Raw genomic sequence first — 22,894 nt, forward strand, 5'->3', positions numbered from 1 at the left:
AAGCCAAAGAGTCACTAAAAATGCTGTTATTGATATTTGTACGGCAGAGTTGCTGACATAGGTACTGTACAGGTTAAAGTAAGCAGAATATATTTGGGTGGAATTTTCAGGATTGCTGTGAAGGGATCCGATGTTTTTTCTTTGGCTGCTCTCAGTATTTTGGGTACATCCTGGGCTGTGACAGGGAACACTCAAATCTAAATTTCATTCAAGAATTCGCCAGGACACAGATGAAAAGCAGCAGCAGGAAAAGTGGGTCATGCAAAAGGACAGGATTAATAAGCATTTTGTTAGCAGCAGTATCATAACAGATTGGCTGACCTTAACTGTGTTTAGAAGTTGTTGAAGCTAGATAGAGTCACTTTGACTGGTGGTTTTGGTTGTTTGCATGGACCAACAACAAATTATATCCCAGATTAAATGCGTTTGAAAGTCAAACTTCTCTTCTGCAGTGTTGCTGTATAAAGTCTCTTTCTGCTTTAGTGCACATGTGATGCAGGAGGGATCAGATGCTGCTGCAGCCTGGAAAGATCTCCTTTGAATTCCAAATGATGAGGGATGCTTGCATGAGAGTAGGAGACCTAGAATTAGGTCAAGTCTCCCACCCTTTGGTGTAGCATTAGTGTTTTAAGCCACCCTGATATGTCTGAGGTTTGCAGCACATGCTGTTAAACGCAAATGAGCAGTGCTGTTTCCCTCAGCTTTTAGATGAGATGTTTTCACTTCCTGCGTGCTGCTTTCTGTTTTTCACCTCATTTAAATCATACCCGATGCTTCAAACGCACCAGCTTTCACAATGCATTCTCATTCCCTGCTCCTTCCAAATAAATTCCTGCTTCCTACAAGAAATGTTTGCACAATTAATCTATTGTAGTTCAGATGATTGTGGAAAGTTTACTTTATTGATCTAAAACTGTAATGTAACTCATGTGGGGATGTAGAAGCTCTTCGGTGCCTCTCCTGATGCTTTTAATTTGGAGGTTATTTTGATGCTTTTAAAATTCCCTATTTTGGATTTTTTTTCATCTTAGTACCACTTTTATTTTGGATATTATGTGTTAACGTACACTAAGGGGCTGGGCTGTATTGGTGGCATTCACTTTTGTACCTGCGGAAGAGAAAAAACTTTTGAAACAGTGACAAGTAAATGGCTTTGTCTTTGCTGACACCCATGCAAACCCCAGCATTTTAAACAAGGGAATCTTAGTTTCAGCAAAAATTCTTTGCAATTTGACATTTGCAGCTCGCTGTATGCTGTGAATGGTTGCTTTTGTAGTCAATGCTTACCCTTGAGCCACAATGGTTCAGCCTGCAGATTTTGGTAGCAGATGGGGATGAAGCTCTGAGGACAAATGATGCAAAGAAAGAGGGAATGTCCCACTGCAATTTGCTATGAATTAGTTTGTGCTTGTCCCACAGACCTTAAATTGCAATGATGTCAATCCATTAAAATGTATTTCATAGCTTTGGGAATGTTTTACAATAATCAAACCTCCGTTCATTAAAATTCCAAACAGAGTGTTGTATTTATTTATTTATTTGGTAGGGACAGTGCAGATTAATGAATGCCTATTTATACAGCAATGGATGTAAATAGGCCGGATTGTAGCAACAATGCTAATTTACATCTGCAGTCCTTAGGTACAAAGAAATTCATAAACTGCATAAACTGATCTTTGCAGTCTGAGGTGTTATGTCAACACAAAGTCTCTGAGATGTAAATATGATTTTTGGACTTCAGGGAAATTTTTGTTGTTAAAATACCAAGAATTGCCACCGGGAAAAATTAGCAGCAAGGTTATATCCAGCTCTCTTCAGTGATAGTTACATCAGCTTTAGGCTTAAAGCACTGCTGGTTCTAAGTACAGTGTCAGAGCTGGTAGCATGATTGAAGACTCTTAGCTTTGTTGCTTTCACTTGGATGAACCGAAGAAGAAAATGTGATGAGAGCAAGAATAAATGAATGGCCTCTACAAACTTAGATTTAGTCAGGTTTTGCACACATATAACACTAGTTTCCTAGATGTCTAAAATAATGATCCTTTCTGACTTTTGTAATCCCCTGACTTTCCACCAGTGTTGTATGTGTGCATTCTTATTCTTCGCTGCAATATTAGAGGTCTAAAACTTTGAGCATCAAGATCAGAATGTCTCGACTCCTAATCCCTTGCTTTTCGCCAATAATCCCATCAGTCATTTTATGTCTAGTTCCGATACCAAATCTTAATCTAATACTGTGTTCCTCACTGACAGCGGAATAGTTCTGCAGTGCATTCAGGAAAAAAATCAATTCTGCATCCAAGCTGTTCCTTAAAGTTATGTAGGTAATCACCGAGCTTCTAGTCTGACTCACTGGAGTCACACAAGCTCCAAAGAACAAAGACGATCCGTTCCTGTTCCTTGATTGGATTGGGGATAGGGATCGACTGATACGGTAATTCACTACTTAGGCCCATATTTTAAAGCATTATTTTTTCCTGTTTTCCAGTCTTTGTTTCAGAGTAGTCTGTTGCTGAGTCTTAACAGAAAAGCACATCAAACCTCTCAGTGACAACCTAGCACCCTCAGCAAAATACACAAAGAGGTAAAGAAAAAAAGAGATTTACCTGAAATGGAAAAATGTGACAGCACAATATGACCATGTAATGCAGGCCTGTGCTAGTATACACATTTAAATACACGCTAAATTCTATTGAACATACAGACAAATGTTGAGTCGTGAAATAAGTTAAAGTTTTTTTTATAATTAGCAACGGTAACAACTGAATTGTTGTGAAGATGTTATCTGCATATACTGGCAATTCAGGAATGTCTAATAATAGTAATAATAACAATGATGATGTATTTTATTTATAGGTGCTTTTCAAAACACCCAAGGGCACTGTGCAAGGTAAAAGATGTAAAAAGTTTAAAAAAAGGAAATTTCGCAATTTTAAGAAACAGAAGAAAATAGCGGAATGGAAGTCAAAGTGAGTATGCTTGTTTGAGCAGGTGGGTTTTGAGACGGGAAAATGTCCAGCATGTCGATGTTTTGGATGTCCAGGAAGTTCCAGAGAGGGGGGGGCAGAGCGGATCCCATGGTGGTCATGCAGGGAGGAGGGATGATGAGGCTGAGGGAGGGCGATGATCTGAGAGTCCAGCTGGGTGTGTTTGTGTGGAGGAGTTCAGCGAGGTACAGAGGGGTGAGGTTATGAAGGACCTTGAAGGTTAGCAGCATGTTTTTATTGATGATGTGTATGATTGGGAGCCAGGGAAGTTGTTGGAGAACAGGAGTGATGTGGTGGGGAGAAGGTGTCCTGGTGACGATCCGGCCTGCAGCGTTCTGAACGAGTTAGAGTTTATGGAGGGACTGGAGGGGGAGACCAGAGAGAAGGGAGTTGGAATAATCCAGCGGGAGGTGACCAGAGAGTGGACCAGGATGGTGGTGCTGACAGGGGTGAGGGAGGGATGGAGGCGGCTGATGTTAGGAAGATGGAAGTATGCAGACCGAGTGATGTTACTGATGTGGGTTTGGAGTGCCAGCATCATCTCTTTTATCTCTAGGGTGCCTCTTCTAGATCAGATACTGTCACACGTTACACTCCTGAAATATAATCAGCGCTAAATTACACACACACACACACACTCACACATACTTACACACACACCTCTGTATTGGCTATGAGCACACACAGGTACAAGCGGTTTAGTTCTGACACTTTCTCTCATCTTTTCAACTGCATTGAGGATCACTGGGAGTGAGTTCTCTCTTCTCAGTGCCTCTTTCCATTGTAATGATGTGGCGACTTTCTGCTAATGTATTTCTCTTCTGACACTGTGCAAACAGCATCTAGCACATCTTTTCTTTTCAACTTTTTAAGAAAAAAAAGCCAGTTGAAATGTGTGCTTTACTGAGTTCATTCTAATTGTGACATCTAGTTTCATGAACACCACCAACTACACCTGCTACCTGATCTATGCAGCCAGCATAGATCAGCTCATCCAAAGATGCTGTTGCTACTTATCGGTAGTCAGTTTGATGGAACGTCGTATTTATGCATTAAGTTAGTAGTAAACCTTTGTCAAATGTTCTTGCCATATGACCACCTCAATAAAGAGGATCTCTTAATTTACTGTCTAAGTGGAGAGACTGCAGTAGCACAGACTACAGTTACATTAACTTAAAGGACAGAAAAGTCAAAATCATACAGAACAAGAAAAACACTCAAGAGAGCACAGTAATCCACCAGTGCTGTTCAGTTGTATGATTTCCGACGGTTGAAATCTTTAATAAAAAATCACCTTGCGCTCAGTACAGGCGTGTGGTATGCATATGTACGTTATATACGGATAACCTAAATACACTCAACAAAAATATAAACGCAGCACTTTTGTTTTTTCTCCCATTTTTTATGAGATGAACTCAAAGATCTAAAACTTTTTCCACAAACACAATATCACCATTTTTCTCAAATATTGTTCACAAATCTGTCTAAATCTGTGATAGTGAGCACTTCTCCTTTGCTGAGATAATCCATCCCACCTCACAGGTGTGCCATATCAAGATGCTGATTAGACACCATGATTAGTGCACAGGTGTGCCTTAGACTGCCCACAATAAAAGGCACAGTCCTGCAGATGTTGTAGGGCCCTTCCTGTAGAGGGCGTCAGTGTTCTTACCCCAGTCCAGTTTATTACTCCGCTGAGGAACATGGCAGAGTTATGGGATGATCGCCATTGCTTTGTCTGTTTGTCTCTTTGTTTGCAACCTTACGCAAAAATGAACAAACATATTTGGATGAAATTCTCAGTCAAAGTAAGATATGACACAAGGACCAATTGATTAGATTTTGGCAGTGATGCACTTCATAGTCTGGATCCACAGATTTGTTAACGATTTCTGTATCATTACGAGACAGTGGCACGGCGTCATTGTAACTATAAAAAAAGGGACATGCTCTGCTGCTGAAAATGTTGTAGCCGTTTGCTGCATATAATATGCGCCCAATGCATTGCACATCCTCTTGGCTTAGTTGGCTGGCTGGCAACACTATTAATGCTTCCATTAATTTCACAGGTCTGCCGTTTTATTACCGTCACAATACGAGTTCAGCTCTCAAATCGGACACAGGAAGTCTGAGTGCAGGTGCAAGAATGATAGGCCATATGATAATGCACTGACCTTGCAAAGTCATCAATAATTTATGTTGTATTGTGTAAAAATCTCATTTATTTTTCATTTTTGTTGGCACTTAGCAGAGTGGGCCAGTTGACGCTGCTTGACAGTGCCAGAATGAACCAGAGGGACTGTCTGAGGCAGAAACAGGGAAGGTCCGAGTACATTCAGCGTTTTAAGTGCCAACACCGAATGCCAGCTCAAATAATATGCAAGAGTGTGTTATTCTTGGATTATTTATTAGCTGCATCTTAATGAATTGCCATGGATCGTGCCTTTTGTCACTTTGCATAAATATAGAACCGCAGTCTTCTCTGAGGCTCCTGTGTGTGAATAAGGCTGTTTGTAACGTTTCTCATATATTCTCTGAAATATAAGAGGAGGAAGAATTTACTTTGATGGTCCAGTACCAAGAAGCAAATATTACTTATAGATTACAATGGTTTTTGAATTGCAGTGCACTGAAAGATTAGAAGACAAAATACACCCCAATCCACACATATAACATTTGGATTTTTGGTTTTCCTTCTAACATGTCTTCACAATGATAATTTTAATTTCCATAATATTTAGAATAGACTCAGATGAAAGGGTGAAAAGCAGATTGTTTGGCGGATGATGTGTTATCATCTGTTTTAAGGTAAGATGCAAGTTGAAAGCAGAAGCCTCTATATTGACTCTATAAATGTAAAATTGATGTTGCCATTTTTGCTGTTTTTTTTCTAACACTTGATTTTCTTAGAGACATTGCCTGAATATGAAGGTCATATACTTGACCACAACCACAGGGAAAATTTTAAATTTGATCAGATTCTTTAAATCGTTCATGGAGCAAAAGCATCAATAAATACAGAAAAAGGTAACTCTACGTCCTTATCCTCAGACGCTGATATTTCCCCGACTAATCTCTTCAGCTTGCTGAAATGTTTTATCTCTTCAGTGCATTTTTTTCATCGGCAAGATATTTAAAGGTTTTCAAATCCCACCACAACCTTTCAGTGTGATTCATATCTGGGCTTTTTTCCTTGCTTACAGCATTGAGAAACCTTACTTTTCTTCATTTCTTTCCTTGTTGGGTTTATTTGTGTTGGTAGGGTCATTGTCTTGTTAAAGAGTCCACTTCAGATTGCCTTATGAACAGATGGCCCGACAATTACCTCCAGCGCTCTTTAATATGATGCAGAAATGTAGTTAAATCAGTGACTTCAAGCTGTCCAGTCACCGAGGCGTACAGCTGGTATGAGTTTGACTTCATCACCTTGATTTGAAGAGGGTTATGTGTGTCAGAGCACATTTTTTATTTCCACCTGATCAGCACAAAACAGCTTCATATCAGTGAGTCGGTGACACTGTTATTGAACCAATTCTAAAAAATTGCAGCCAAATTTATACCAAATTTGGTGCAACACTAGTGAAGCACAACAATGCTACATCCATTTCAGTCAGAGCAGCTCTAGTCAGCCTTTTTATTCAACCTGCGGCGCACTGCGAGCTTCTAAGAACGCTGCTGGGTTGGATTTTAGTCTTGGTAGTGGGACTCAAGGGTAAATGGATTAAATTTTCCTGAAATACTTCTGCTACACTTGAAACAAAGTAAAAAAAAAAACTTCACACCATGAGCTTGAGTTGAGCTTTCACTATTTTAAACAAACTGAACAACTTTATTGATGCACCATTACTGGACTTTGCAAAGTCAGTAAATGCACTGAAAATACAGCTACCAGAAACATCTTGGCACAGTCTCAGAGTGATCTAAAATGCAGCGTTTGTCTGCACGTAGTGTGATGCAGGGTGGTGCACTTTCACCTCCCAGCAAAAAAAAGCTCTGGGGTCTAACCTGCTGGTTATTTTCTGTCTGCGTGGAGTTTCCATGTTCTCCTGTGTCTGAGTGTGTTTTCTTAATTGGTGATTCTAAACTGGCTGTAGGTTTGAGCTTGCATGGTTGTCTCTCTGTGTCTGCCCTGTGATGAAATAGTGACCAGTCAAGAGTATACCCAGCTCAGAGTTGCCTGGGATACGCTGCAGTCCTCTAGAACCCTCAATGACAAAATGCAGGTAAAGCTAGTGGATGGCACAACAGTTTTAGGTGCTGCAAATAGGTTTGAGACTTCAGTGTTTCTCTTAAATGCCTTATTTGTACCACAGTTTTTGTTTTGTTTATTTGAATTTTCTTCTAATGAAGTGTCTCATTGTGTCCTCTTCTTCCTCTGTGGTTTAATAGAGAATTTATCCCAGCTGCTGTTTATGTAGAACTAACTTGTAATATTTGCATAGCAGTAGTAGATGGAGCCATGTGTTATTTGCACTTAGCTTTTTTGATGCTTTTGAGTCAGTATTTCTGCTACATTTGTCAAGATGCCTGGCCAATGGCTCCCCAGGAAAGGGGACCCTTAAAATGGCTGCAGTTGACCTTTTGTCCGATTTGAGTGACGGGTCTACATTAAGGTCTTTCAGATTATGAGTAATTTAGTGTCTAAATTAACTGAACTGATATTAGAGTACAGAGTATTTGTGAATCTGATGATGGCTTCCTCACACAAGTGCTACAGTCCTGGCAAAAAGTCACAAATACCGAGCGAACGTGCCCTCCCCTTTTCTTCCACTTGCTTACGCTCTTGATGCTGTGTGGGTGTGTGTGTGTGTGTGCGCGCGCATGTGCCTGGGTGCACCTCGGTGGTTTTACCTTGCCACGGTGTCCTCCCCTGGGTCTTTGATTGTAAATGAGCTAATCCCTTACGGGGGGAAGGAGTGGGGGCTCTGCCTCTCCTCTTTATGTCTTCTGCTCTCTCGCTCCCTTTCCGTCTCATCAGTTATAAACAATGAAGTCATACCTTCCAAGGGGCCTGTTATGTGCTATCGACGATGATGTCACCAGCAGCCAATCAACATGTAGCACCGCTTGAGGTAGTGTTAGTGTGTGTGTGTTTGTGTGTGTGTGTGTGTGAAAGCGAGGGGGATGGGGATGGGGATGGGGTGGCGGTAGAGGGGGTTCACCACTGGGAAAATCACACTTACCCAGTTATTATCAGGTTCTTCAGGCAATGCATTCTGCTTCTTCTCATGCACAAGACTATCAGCCATATGTAGATTTTCAATTTATAGTAGATGAATGTGATGGAAATAAAGAACTGAACGCCATCCCACCATGTTTGGTGAAGCCTATCTCTCCTGATATTTGTTGATTTACATTTCACTTTGTGTCTTTATTTCATGAATCTAGCATTCACAGTTAAGCCCAATTATATGATAAGCATCTTCTGTTCAGTGCAAAAGCAGCTTTTCATATTGACCTCAGTTCAAGGTGACTGTGGAGGTTTTTCATGCTTCCCTACTGCAGCCTTAATATGCATTTAAAAGCTCAGACTGTCAAGTGAAGATGGATAATTTTGGTTTAACGCTGTTGAGAATTTATGACCGGCCTTGAATGGATTTTCAATTATTAGAGCAATGTAATTTCTTTGGTCTGTTCCACAACAAGCACATTCACTGGTAATTGCAAAACAGAGAAGCGTCAAGTATTAAAGCTCAGCAGAATGTCATAAGACAGCTTGATCCATTTCTGCTTTTCTCCAATATTGTTTTTATCTTTGTCCTGCTATTTGTCCAAACACTTGGAGGCTGTATATTATTGCATCATCACATGATTTTTTTTCCACACTCAGGAACAAAAAAAAGGTAAACCAGTTACTGATTGATACTGATGGATTCAGCCAAGGAATGCATAATATTGCTGCTTTATCAGTGTGTGAAAACTGACAGCATATCTGCCATTCAGATATTGGTCACTTTAATGTTAACCTTCTTTAACATTAACACCCCCTTTGTAAACACTGAAAATTCTGTACATGTGTGATGATAATCTATCTACTACTTTACTAAAAGTAAAACAAAAAATATGCCTCTGGCTGTAATGGAGCTTAGGAGGCTCTAAGCAAAGGATGCAGCTTTTAGCTCATGCCTCAGCTCATTATTTTTGACCTCCAGAGTAAGACTTAAGTTGTTCTGGTCAGTCTCTGCAAAGCTTTTTGCCTGCTCACATTCATGCCATGCTTTACTGTAGACTGTAACAGTGATTTGTCCTTGCCTTGGTTATTTGCAGATGTGATAGATGAAGTGCCGTTAGGTTCTTGTGCACACATTGCCTTACACTGTTTGAGTTCAATAATGAGAGGCAAGGCAGGCAGCAGGCCATCATCGGTGTGCAGAAGAACCTATCTGCTTGCCTGGCTTCCTTGCAGGCCACAGAGGGATGAGCAGTGAGTACATCTGATTAGCTGTATCGACTGGTAAAATGCTACCACACCGGGTTTCCGCTCATAAGGCCCAGCAACATAGTAATTAGCCTGGGATCAATGTGAGCGTCCAGCAGCTAGCCCACAGACACACAGTCTGACTGGGATTGCTCCATCACAGAGCGAACAGTCAATTCTTTCAGAAAAGGGTTAAAGGTCCAGGTATTATTGAACATCAAGGGCATTACTGTCACATTACCTCTTTCATGTTGTGTCTGCTCACATTCTGTCAGATGAATGAGATGAAAAAAGATTGTATTGAGATAAATCACATTCATGTGTCTGCAAGTGCTGTTAATCTTGCTTTTCTCAACCCACTGGCCTTGGCTCTGCATTGGATTTGTCACTGGCACTCTTTGCCATCCTGAGTGATGGAGCTTGGAGCTAATCACATGTTTGTGTTATCTCACACAAACACTCACTTACTGGGTGGAAGTCTGTTTCTTTCTGAACACGGCCTTGCTATTTTTCTTCCTAATCTGAACCATCGCTAATGTGGTGTTTCTGTTAAACTGGTGGAATGAGCTTACCAGACACCTGTGTTGTTCATGTCAAATTGGCTCATGTCACGATAGCCTCAAGATTAGGAAAAACTTTTCAGTGAGGGGCTGAGAATTAGGTGACTCAAGAAATATGAGGCTGTCATTTGATTATAGCATGACTGCCGGTGGTATTAATATGCAAGAGTGGGAGATCTGACCAGAAGTTCAGATCGTGACGTTTAGAGTTTTAGTCACAGTCCACGGTTCCCACTGATCTAGTTGAACACATCTGATCAAATCATTAGTTGTGCATATGACTGCCAGGGTTCAAGGCCTGTCACATCAACTCAAGGCTAAAGACCCAACTCACAAATCTCCTCATGCCCAATTCATTCTGAAAGTTCTGACCAGAGGTGGTGAGTCCCATCTCTGCCTCTTTGATGCTTGTTGACTTTCCATCCTATAAGACTTGCTGGATAATCGGTATTGAACGCTACAGAGTTCCTATCAGACTGCAGAGACACACCAAATATTGTTCAATTCCTTTACTTGTCTTTAAAGCAGAAGAGAAGGCAGTCTCTTACTGTTTAATGAGATGGAGTTACAGGTGTGTTTGCTGACCACCGGCAAATGTCCATGAAAGTAGCTCACCTCTTTGTTGTCTAAATGCTAACTGTGGCAGTCAGGTTAATTGATTCTGTAACTGTAAATTGTGGAAAACGGTTCCTGGTAGGTGTTTAGTATAGTGATATGAGCAGTATTTTGACATTGTACCACTGCAAAGAGAATAATAACATTATAGGTTATTTACTGTGGAAGGTTGCAGCTCATTTGTAGTGTTTTATACTATAGTGACCCAATGAGACACTCGGACTACAGGCAGTTCTGTTTTGGCAAAGGTAATGAACAATAGGAATGTTAATGTTCAAATCCATACTGTTGAATGAGTACTGTTTTGATTGGTATTTCAGCTATGTTGTGTTGGTGCTTAAATTGTTTTGGATAGGGGAAGTGGTTTTTGGTATTTGTGTGGCTGATCATTGTGGGATTTTAAGCTAGCAATGGGTGCTAGCTCATAATAGACACATCTTTAGCAGCCGATAGCTGGGGATGAGGGAATGACGTCTGCCAGGGCAACATTCCTGTAGTCATAGCTACTAATGTAACTGGGTCAAATTAGAGGCAAGCTTAGGTGGTCACGGTTACAGATGGCTTTATTAGCATTATGGAAAAACGTCCACTGAATTTCATGCTTTTAACAATGAATCCGTTGTTGATTGTTAAGGTAGTCAATTTTTTATCACAAATTTGCATCCAAACTATACATTGTAATTTGTGACTGACCTGTGCATGTTTTTTCCTAAGGTGCCCACGGAGTGCGAGAGGAGCCTCAGTTTGTGACGGCACGTGCAGGAGAGAACGTCATCCTGGGATGCGACGTGTCCCACCCCCTGAACGGCCAGCCCTATGTGGTGGAGTGGTTCAAGTATGGAATGCCCATCCCCTTTTTCATCAACTTTCGCTTCTACCCTCCTCACGTGGACCCAGAGTATGCTGGTAAGATGGTGAATACACTCACATTAAAAATTCTGAATTCATGCAAAGGAGTAAAGTGAGGTGAATAAAATGTGAACTTTAGTACTGCTAGCTCTCTGCCACAATCTGCAAGGACTTATCCTTCTACAGGCAGCACGAGTGAACATGTACAGAGCTGATCTTAATGAAGTGTTCCTCCAGTTCTGGTTGACCATGAAAATTTTTCCTCCTGTAGTTTTAGGGCTTCTTTTGACATCATCCACTCCCTTGAATTGGCACTGTCATAATATTTTTAGGCTTTTTTTTTTTTTTTAATTAAATGATTTGAAAACATAATTTTAAGTTTCATGTTCTGCCATTTAATATTCTATAACCTTTCCCCATGTTATTGAGGTGAAGGGCAAATATAAAATGTGTTCACACAACAAGTTACTTCTTGTCTGGAGCGATAACAGATGGATGTCAGAGCTCTAAATTCTTTACATTCAACTGGACACACTTCAGTCAGTTTGCGCGTCATTGCCCTGTAAATCCAATGCTGAAATTAGTATTGCTTCTTGAAGGCTTCTGTTTTTGACTTCAGTGGTGAATTTGTTGTTATTGAAATTATTTTGATGAACCAATTTTATTTTATTTTTTACAATGAAGAGTCTGTTGAACAATCTTTCCAAAATTGTATTCAAATAATTGTATTACAGAAGAAATTGTTCTTTTTTTGTCTTTTTGTGTGTTGATCGTTCTCTATAAGTTCTTTTGGCACTGTCAGAGCTGTCTTGTTTCTCTGTACATTGTCTTTGAATATATGTTAGCTTCTTCTCTAAGTGTGTCTGAGTTTGCAGTGCAATGTTTTTGCAAGTGTTGTACTGTCAAGAGACATGATGGGAACAACCAAAGTATGAGTAGCGAGATAGTGGCACAGCTATCTCACAGTGAGATAGCTGTAACTATGACTATGAGTGAACACTACATCAGCTGCCTGCTGACGCTCACATGATTGTGATCCTACTGCAAATCGACCGCTACAGACCACAGATTTTTTTAATTTGTCGTCGGAAATCATACAACGACTGAGCAGCCTTGGCTGAGTGCTTTTCTTGTTATTTCGTTTGGTCCCCCAAACCGTTACACATTCCTGTCAGAAACACCCATAACAGGATCCAAAGTTGTTTAAATCAATCCACTAGACTTTAAGAAAGTTCCTTGAAGACGTTTCACCTCTCATCCAAGAGGCTTCTTCAGAGATGAGAGGTGAAACGTCTTCAAGGAACTTTCTTCAAGTCCAGTGGATTGATTTAAACATCTTTGGATAACCATGACCTGGATGAATGAGAACCTACACAGACACCCATAACAGTAGATGACTGCTCTATCCTAGTAGATTTGTAGATATTCATTTTGATTTACATAGTTATACAGAAACTTTTCTAATTTATGACCTGATGGGATGCCAGCTTCAGTGTATTGGTCGGTTGAATGATCTGCCACTCTGGCCCTGACTGAAATATGTCAACAACTATTAGATGCTTGATGTTCCATTTTCTCCAGCTTTTGAAGGTACCAATTGGATGAGTATTATTGTCTTTATAGACATTATCAATCTATTACATTTTTTTGGCAGTATAGAAACAGCTCCATTGGAGAGACAACAAGCAAACTGTGATCTTCTTCACAGAAACACACGTAATGTCATATTCATAATGTTTTTTGATGCGATTCACACTCAACTTCATCTGAATTCTGATTGGAGAATAAACACCACCAGCTCATCCATCTCAACAGAGTAACTCATGATAGTTACATGACTGTAATGGATGGAAACACATTAATTTGCATTTAGTTTAATAGATTTTCTAGAAATTTGGTTAAAATGTGCAGTATGGAAACCAGCTTTGGTGATGCTTACTTTTTGTGCTTTTTAAAATTTTTGTTTATCCACTATTTTGGACAACACTGTATGACATTAATACTGAACATGGGACACCTGTGAGGTGGGATGGATTATCTCAGCAAAGGAGAAGTGCTCACTATCACAGATTTAGATTTGTGAACAATATTTGAGAGAAATGGTGATATCGTGTATGTGGAAAACGTTTTAGATCTTTGAGTTTATCTCATTAAAAATGGGAGCAAAAACAAGTGTTGCATTTATATTTTTGTTGAATGTACTTGCTAAACACAAGCATGGTAGCATGTTGATGTTAAATGCTATTAAATGCAGTAAAGCTTCACAGAACCGCAATCAATGCTCCAGAGTAGATTTTATAGCAATCTCTTGTGCTTGTAATCTAATATCCACAAGTTTCTCCAATATCCTGTTTCAGTAAACTGCAAACTAGCGTCCAGATTGTGTAAGGTTAAATATTTTGTACTTATGATGTATTGCAAACATTTAAATATTTTCCAAAATATCTTGACTCTAATGAGAAAAAAATGCTATTAACAGTGTAGATATTAATCTGTAGATAAGTTTGAGAGACAGCTGACTAATTGACCACAGTCTGCATCAGATACAGGAAAAGGTTTCTCTTTTAAGTGTCCTTTACACTGCTTATCCAATCTGCCACCTGCAGCAGGAAGAAAAATAGTCTGACAGAGTAGGAGATTGCGGTAAAAATACAGGAGCTTTGTGTAATCTTTCTGTATCCTTGCACACTTTGTCTTCATTGATTAGATCGCTAAGTGCCCTTCAGATTGCTGACTTTGGGAAGGGATGGTTAGACCAGAGCAGTAGGATATGAATGTAACCCAAAGTGCCGGAGGACAGAAACAATTCACGCTGTTCTGTCGAGAACAAAATTGAAATCTAGAAGGTATCAGTAAACAGCACTGAACTGTCAAGCAGTTGAAATGAAGATTTAGGTATGTTTTGTTAATTCACTCTCAGCTTAAGCAAACTGTTTGAATTCAGCTCCTTTAAGGTTGGGTTTCAACAGCATCTTATTATGAAAGGTATGTAATTTTTTTATGTACTCTGAAATTCTTCAAGTGTTGTGTTAATTCAGATTTTGTTCAGCTTTTGCAGCATTTGTAAATAATTAATGTCATACTATTATACTAAATGAAAACTCAAATTATTGTCAGACACACACAGCCAGCTGGTTGTGAGGGACAGTTCAACTTCCGCTTGGCCTACAGAGGAAGACTACAACTTACTGTATTTTTGAGATATCTGGAGTTCTATAGACAGATGTAGGCTGACAGACCATTCCACTGTGCTTCACTTAGACCATTAAAATGCATTATGGAAGTCACAGGTCAAGGTCAGTGCTACTGAGATACATAGAGGTTTACATTGTACCCGTTTTAGATTGCGCTGGTGTCAAGGAGTTAATGAGTCGAGCCACAAACAGACTCCTGTCTGGCCCTGGTCTCAAACAAGACATTGTCTTTCTTTTTTATAAAGCGAAAGAGGGAAAACATCACTGAGCAGAGAGGAAAAATGAGCACTGATAGCCAGGCAATAGAAACTGAAGATGATAAAGGAAATGCATGGACAGTGAACAATGAATAAACAGAAGGAATTGGTCCAAGATTACGTTGTTGAATGTTTGCTATCATCATGAAGGATCTCCAAGCTGGTTCAGAAGAATGGGATCATTTTCAAACTTCTTGTGCTGGCAGACATTTCTTGATGCTTAAAAATCAGCTCTTTTTCTGTCAAAGTTCTGCAGAATATTTAAGCCTCAGATTCAAAACTATTTGAATGTAGATTTTCTGTTAAAATAAGCAGAAACAAAACAATGACAAGGTTCATACTCATAAAATACTATTAAAGAAATAGTTCTCACCTTGAAACTGCCTTAGAAATTTTAGAATTTACACTTTTTTGCATTTTGTTGGACAGTTGAAAGATGAAAAGCTCAATAAAAGAGGGCAGCCAAGGCAAGGTTAGCATAGCTTAGCACAAAAACTAGAAGTGGGAAAACAGCCAGTCTAATCCTGTCTGAAGGTAATAGAAACCATCCTGCAGCAACTCTGTATGAGCAAAAATGTACAGGAGGCTATGTGCTGGACTGTTTCTTTGCTAGAAGACATTGTCAGGCAACCAGAGTTAGCTCCCATCTCAGGAAATTGCTGTTCTCTGCCAGAAATTGTTCAGCACAAAAACTCCTGTGGAACTGTTTGTAGAATAAAGCCAAACTCATCACCTATCTCATGTGACCGCTTGACAGCACCAGTCTGCACAGACAGTCGCATTGCTCTGCTTATTGTACGAGATCACAACATCCGTTACTTCAACACTTCCCATCTATGTGAAGTGCCCTACATTGCATTCTGGTAGCATTATATTGTATTTTGAGAGATGGGACATTGCATTGCCCGCCCTCATTTACATATAGTTGCCGTATACTTTATGCAAATTAAGAGTGTGACTTTGGTAAAACGTTTAATCTAAATTGAGGACGGATTCAGCAACTACATAGCTTATTTTTTGGTTCATATATTTTCAGAAAACCATTTCGCTCAACAGATTTCATCATAAAAGGGAAAGTTTTCAAGCGAGCTGCAATATTGGTCCGATTTGAAATCCAGGAGCAGGCAACCTCCAAATAAAATTTTGCCGCTCAATCAGATGCGACTAATGTTTGTATGACCATATGAGGGGGACTCCTGTGTTGATTCCTGTTGAAGAGCAGCTATCAGTCATTTGTCCGAGTTGTACGCTCATATGAAAATGGCCCTGTGGACACGTACCATTACAGATTAGGCAGTGACAGAGTGGCGGTAAATATTTCTGAGGCAAGCACAACTGGCGGACATCGCACAGGATTTCTGCAGAATTTAGAACTTCCTACTGTGTTTTGGAAAATCAAAGCATATCCGAAGCCAATTACTCTGTTAGTGATGAACTACAAAGGTGTGTTCATGGTCTACACTTGCAAAGTGCTTTTCTGCCTTACTGGTGCTCAAAGCGCTTTACGATGCCTCCCATGCACACACACATTCACACATCATAGATGGCAGAGCTCCCATGCAGGGTCCTTACCTGCCATCGGTAGCAACTTTGGGTTCAGTGTCTTGTCCAGGAGCACTTCGGAAGGCGACGGGGCCACTGATCGAACAAGTACTCTTATGATTACTAGACAACCCGCTTTACCACCTGACCCCGCAGTCGCCCTGTGGATGGCCGAGAATCTCCTGGTACATCCACTCCTCACACCAAATATTTGTTTTAGGCACTACAAAAATGAAGAGCTGGCGTGCTTGTAGTGTGGACCGTCTGCTGGTACAAATTTTGGACTGATCAGTGAACATCATATGAATTTAGATGGATGATGCAATTTACATCATGCGTAGCCTACAGGACACAGACACACAACACATTAATGAGCCTTAATCTAAAGGATAATTCCCTTTTTTCCAGATTAATGGGAAGCATGCATGGTTTAGATAAACTGTGGTGATCTTTTTGGTTTGTAGTCTTATCCTAAATGGACACCTTTACAGAAGATGAGACTTTGGAAGAGCCCAAATCAATCTGTCATCCCAAACGTTGAAGTTTTTTTTCCACATATAAAGTCAACATAGTATGAAGACCTTAGCAAACTACACTATATCAGTAGCACTGCCTTTAATGAACATCGTTTCAACAGTAACAGGTCAGCCCAGAGCACCATAGGAAACTCCATGGGACAATGAAAATGTGGGCCCAAGGCAAGTCCTCTTATGTTATCACAGTTTACGCCAATCATGATGAGTACAGTTGTGTGACAGACTGCCATGTGTTGACTGCAGGAAGCTGATAGAAGAGACATGGAGTGGGAATGGACTGACTGAATAGGATGGGAAAGATTGGAGGAACAGCTGGGCTTATGTCATAATTATATCAATGAACAAAAGTCCTGCTGATTGCTGCGTTTGCTGCCGTAGGGATGTTGCTCTTTTCATTTACAATGTGTGTGGACACCGCATGGTCTGGGTAGTTCCTCTGTATACTGTACATTCCAACTGTGAATTGAACAGCCATTTGAATTACACTTTTGATCACTTTGTGAATTATGAATCCTCTTGCTCATGCATCAGCAGAATATTTTAAATGAAAGCCGAAATACAGTATTTTGCATTTAAATATTTTTATATCCAACTCTGTTTGATGAGGTGCAGAGAAACAACACTGAAAATATTACTGAGGGATTATTCAGCAGTATCTACACTAAATTAACCTGGTTGATCAATGACATATTCACTGCACAATGTCTGTAATTCTATCTTTTGTAGGACTTAGTAAGTTTGTCACAGGTATAAAAAACTGCACTCTCTCGCTGTACTTGATTCAGCAACATTTGGAGCACTTGTATTTGCGGCTTTGTGGTTTTTCTTTGAACTATTTTTATATTCTTAACAACTGTGGTTTAAATGATTTCATCAAACAACTGCAAAACAAGACGGAGAAATGCGCAAACATTTTCAGTTTCAGAATTTCTGCCTGCTAAAATCCATTTTAAGCATAAATGTAACAAGAATGTTGCACTAGTTTAGTTTCTGACAGGGATATTTCTTAGTTGTTTGTATTACACTGATTGTCACAGTGTAATAGCCTAGCTGCGGTAGACCCATGTTCTGAAGGCACAAGGGTCTGGGGCTGCTCAACAGGGAGGGAGATGGGCTAAAAGGTTGTCTTTCAAATCACTCTGCAGCAATTGGGTAGGTATACAACCAATCAGTGCAACGAATAGGCTGACGTAGTTCCTAGAGCGCCGGCGGATTGTGGCTAAGTCCCATTAGCTTCCCAACCAGCGGAGCCAACTGGTATATTAAGGATTTGCCATATCCTGTCGGCATAAGTCCAAATATGTCTTTCTTCTCAATGAAACACTTCAGTGCCGTCCTTTGTTTATCTTTCAAGTTGAATTTTAGCTTCAAATCTTTAAGGGCTGTGGCCAAAGCCGAGTCGAAAGATAACTGTTTATCTTGCGCCGGTTGTTTCTGTCAGAATCGTCGCGCCTCTGTCGTCACTTAGTTACGCCCGCCTTCTGACTCTACACTTCATGGTGATTGGTCCGGCCAGTTTTAGGAGAATCCAGTCTCGAGCCTTATGGAGGGTAACTAGACCCACCCTGGCAGAGAATTAAATTCGTTGCCGTGGGTTGTCTAGCGCGGCTAGGCTAACAGTGTAAGTAATTTGGTCAAAAACAGAAAACATCAGACTGTTGTCTGGTTAAAAAAAATGTAATCTTTCTAATCAACTCCAGAAAATAATCATGTTTCATTTTTTTATTGTTGAATGATATTTCTCATGGATTTGGCCTCTCAGCTGGAACTCTGAAGGAACTAGTTAAGTGTACGCAAATATCACAAACTATATGTAAACAATTCATGAAACAAGACAGAGGAGAGTGTAATAGACAGCTTTGTGTTTTTCAAAGAACAATATGTAGTTAAGAGAAACTTTACCTGAAATTAACTGCATGTGTGCATGTCTCAGTTCTGGGTTTCTGCTTACTTTCTGGATGGCCAAGGTGCTGTGACTAAATGGTGCTGGGAAGTCCAAATACACTGCAAGGGGTTTTGTTTTCCAGATGTGCATTATGATTAAAATCTTCCTCACTGTAGCAGTAGAAAGCTCAGCATTTAAAAAAAAAATCAATTTGGCTTAGCTGCCATACCATGATCTTATAATGGTAGGAGATACCCTTCAGTAGGTGTAAGACCTCTTCAGATTTGATTCATCACCTCATTTCACTAGTGACGATTATTCAGTGCATCAGGGAATCACTTTTCTTCTCTGGTAATTCGTATATCTCTAGCAGAGAGTCTCACTTCAGTTACCCATACAAGAAGATTCCTCATATCCTGTCATGTTAGTTTGCAGAGGTACATCTTCTGCTCTGCTCTTTGAAATTATTCATTACTGTTAGATTCTTCTGAGATCACTACTGATAGCGATGGCTTTTGTGAGGTTTGCCCACACTGGGTTTTCTGTGTGACAATGACATAATTGCTTTTGAGAGCAGTTAATGAAGTATGGATACAAAACAAGACCAGAGAGAGTGGAGAGGGTTCTCTTAAATGCCACCAAAGCCCTTTAGTGACTTCTCACCTCAGTCAGCAGTGGTGCTTGTATGTTGGGATAAATCATAAATGCTAAAAATAGTTCTCAACCCTAAATCACAGCAGGTTGATGAGACTGAACTTACAGTTTCTAAAGGTCTATGAGATGCAGCTCCTATCGCCCCTATAGAAGAGAAAATAAAACAGTTCTTAGTGTACTCTGCACACCACTGTCCTATCAATGAGGAAAGTAAGTTGAAAGACGGTGGCTACATATTGCAGCTATTTGTATCATGCAGTGCACCACTGAATCTTCCTGGCTTTATATTACCAGCACAAAATATGTAAGAGCAAGAACAATTGCAATGTCCAGGAATTAGATTTCCATACTGGGCTGCACAGTGGCTTGGTGGTCTGCACTTTCGCTTAGCAGCTAGAAGATCCCCGGTTCATGTCCGGCTTTCCTAGGATCTTTCTGCATGAAGTTTGCATGTTCTCCCAGTGCATGCGTGGGTTTTCTCCAGGTACTCCCTCCCACAGTCCAAAAACATGTTAAGGTTAATTGGTAATTCTGAATTGTATGTAGGTGTGAATGTGAGCGTGATTGTTTCTCTCTATATGTAGCCCTGTGATAGATGGTGACCTGTCTAGGGTGTCCCCTGTCTTCACCCTAAGTCAGCTGGGATAGGATCCAGCCCCCCATGACCCTAATGAGGATTAAGCGGTGCAGAAAATGGATTCATGGATGGAGATTTCCATAGTTTAAATTCTAGATACAGGATAATTTGTATAGTTATAAGCAGCAATCATACACAACTGCTGCAGTTGGTGTATTTTAGCAGTTTCTTATTTGCAACCAGTTTCTTATTTAGCTTTAGTTAACTATGGAGGGACTGTATTTACTATGACATGGACTGTATGGAGACTTATACTTACTTGCTATAGTTTCAAACGAGAATCTGTAAGGGCTGGATTGCACTGAGATGACATCATCCATGGTTCAGATCTAAAAGGCAGGCACACAGACAGTTTGATGAAAATATGCTCTGTTCAGCTACACAACAGCCATCTGTATGACAGCTTTATTCTCTTCTAAATGGATGTAATGTTTTACAGTGGGGATTCTTGTTAATTGCTGCCACATAGATGTCTTGTAAACGTCATATAACACTTGGTGTGAAGCAAATCTTCACCTTAGTCTGCAGAATTTTGTAAAGTTTTTTTAATAGGTTGTGCATGGAATCACACTACTGTGCATGTTTTTGTTAATTATTATTCTTGTTCATTTCGGTACTAATGTGTTAATAACCGTGTTAACACAAGGGATGTCCTTGTGATCGTTGTTAAAACTGAGGAGCTATTCTGGTAGACCGTGTGATGTGTGTTTTCTCTTCAGGTACTTGTCCATTGTGCTGTGCTGCCTGGTATGGCATTGAAACTGTGAACAGTTAACAGAAACAATACATCACAACAGTATAACCCACTGACAAGTGAAGTGAATAATATTGATTATATTTTGCAATGGCACCTGTCAAGGGTTCCAACGCAGAAGGCAGCAACTGAACCGCCAGTTCTTAAAGTTAATATGTTGGAAGCAAGAAAAATGGGCAGTATAAGGACCTGAGCAACTTTGGCAAGAGCAATGATGGATGGACAATTGGTTCAGAGAATCATTGACAAAAGTTATTCAAAGGCACCCAAAGACAGCTGTTGAGCAGCATAAAGGAAGTCTTTGCTCTTGACACACATCACTGAAGTGTGTGGGGAGCAAACACTGGTCTGTGTGGTCTGATCCCACAGAAGAGCTACTGTGGCTCACACTGCTAAAAATGGACACGACGACACAATACACTGCCTGTCCAATACACCTGGATTTAACTAAGCAAATAGGTAAAAGCCTTCCATTAGGTAATTACTTCATCAAGGAAGGCGTTGGAGTTATGTGACGATCGGCATACTTGAATCCTTTTGTCTGTGCACAATATTGCTCAAAAACGGTGTCAGGGCTCCTCCCTCTCCTGCTTGGCTCTCAGCGTAATTAATGACAGCTGCGAAGGAGCGCAGCTGGCCCTGATTAACAATCAGCACTGCATAAAAGCCTGGCTCTTTCCACAGCTCAATGCTGGGCCATTGACTGGGATTCCCTGTTCGGATTACTCGCTGTCTGCCAACACCTGGATATTCTCGCCTCTTCCGTCTTCAACTTCCCCCCGGACATTTTTGTGAGTTTCCTTCTGTTTAGTTTAGTTTCGTTCTCTCCACGGCCGACTGGTCCGTCTCCTTTAGTTTAGTTTTCATTCCCGTTCTGTTTGTTTCCCTGAGCCTCCTCACATGGAGCGTTTATGTTAAGTTTTGTCATTAAACCCTATTATTAATTCACCCACCCGTCTGTTTGCCTGCTGCTTGGGTTCTAACCGCCCGGTTCCTTAACAATCGGAATAACAGATTTGGATGAAATTTTCAGGGAAGATCACAAATGACACAGTGCCACCTCTTTAGACTTTGGCTGGATCCACGGATTTGTTGAAGATTTCTGTGTCATTGCAATATGGCGTCACAGTGACACTGTAACCATGACAAGTGAACGCTAGGTCAGCTCCCTGCTGACAATCACATGATTGTGATCTTACTACATGATGTAGTAAACCCTAGCCAGACAATGGTGAAGTGTATTGATGTTCCACAAAGCCTTTATTTACGTTCAGCCATCAGCCTTATTTTGAACACAAATTCACCTTTCTGTCCTCCACTCGTTTTTTCAGGAATCACCGTAAGTGCTTGTCCCCATTCCAGCTAGGTGCTTATAAGTTTATACACATCCTTTGCTAGACAGCAACAGCGTGGAACCATTTTCCTTCCATCTCTACGTGACTTTTTGGATTTGTTGCAACGTCTTCATCATGTCAAAAAACCATGAGGCAGATGAAGTGATGCAGTCATCATGGCTAGTGTTAAAAGCCTGTGGGGGTTAGGGTTATGATCTGGGGTTGGTCAGGTTCAGCAACGTTATGTTCCCAAAGAATGAGGTCAGCTGACTACCTGAATATACTGAATGACCAGGTGTTTCTATCAATGGAGTTTTTCTTCCCTGATGGCATGAACCAATACCAAGATGACGATGCCAGGATTAATGGGGCTCACATTCCGAATTAGTGGTTCAGGGAGCATGAGACATCATTTTCACATGTGGACTGACTTCCACAGAGTTCAGCCCTCAGCCCTGTTGAGAATCTTTGGGATGTGCTCGACAAGACTTTCTGCAGTGGTCTGACTCTCTCTTCATCTATATAAGATCTTGGCAGAAAATGAATGCAACTCTGGACAGGAATAAATGCTGTGACATTGCAGAAGCTTATCAAAATGATGCCATGGCGGGTGTGTGTAAATACACAGCCTTTATTGTGTTCTGTTTGAAATTTACTTTACTGTACATTTCC

General features: G+C 40.4%; 1 protein-coding gene across 5 annotated transcripts in view; it reads left to right on the forward strand.

The window, feature by feature from the left end:
- LOC110958361 (protein turtle homolog B-like) overlaps positions 1-22,894 on the forward strand; it is a 171,085-nt gene that overhangs the window by 25,768 nt on the left and 122,423 nt on the right. For all 5 annotated transcript variants that reach the window (XM_051937145.1, XM_051937147.1, XM_051937146.1 and 2 more), the window contains exon 2: positions 11,295-11,486. In XM_051937145.1, the coding sequence (XP_051793105.1) occupies positions 11,295-11,486 (192 nt within the window). The remainder of the gene's footprint in view (positions 1-11,294; positions 11,487-22,894) is intronic.

This window comes from Acanthochromis polyacanthus, chromosome 17 (assembly GCF_021347895.1).
Source record: "Acanthochromis polyacanthus isolate Apoly-LR-REF ecotype Palm Island chromosome 17, KAUST_Apoly_ChrSc, whole genome shotgun sequence".
Taxonomy (NCBI): Eukaryota; Metazoa; Chordata; class Actinopteri; family Pomacentridae; genus Acanthochromis; species Acanthochromis polyacanthus.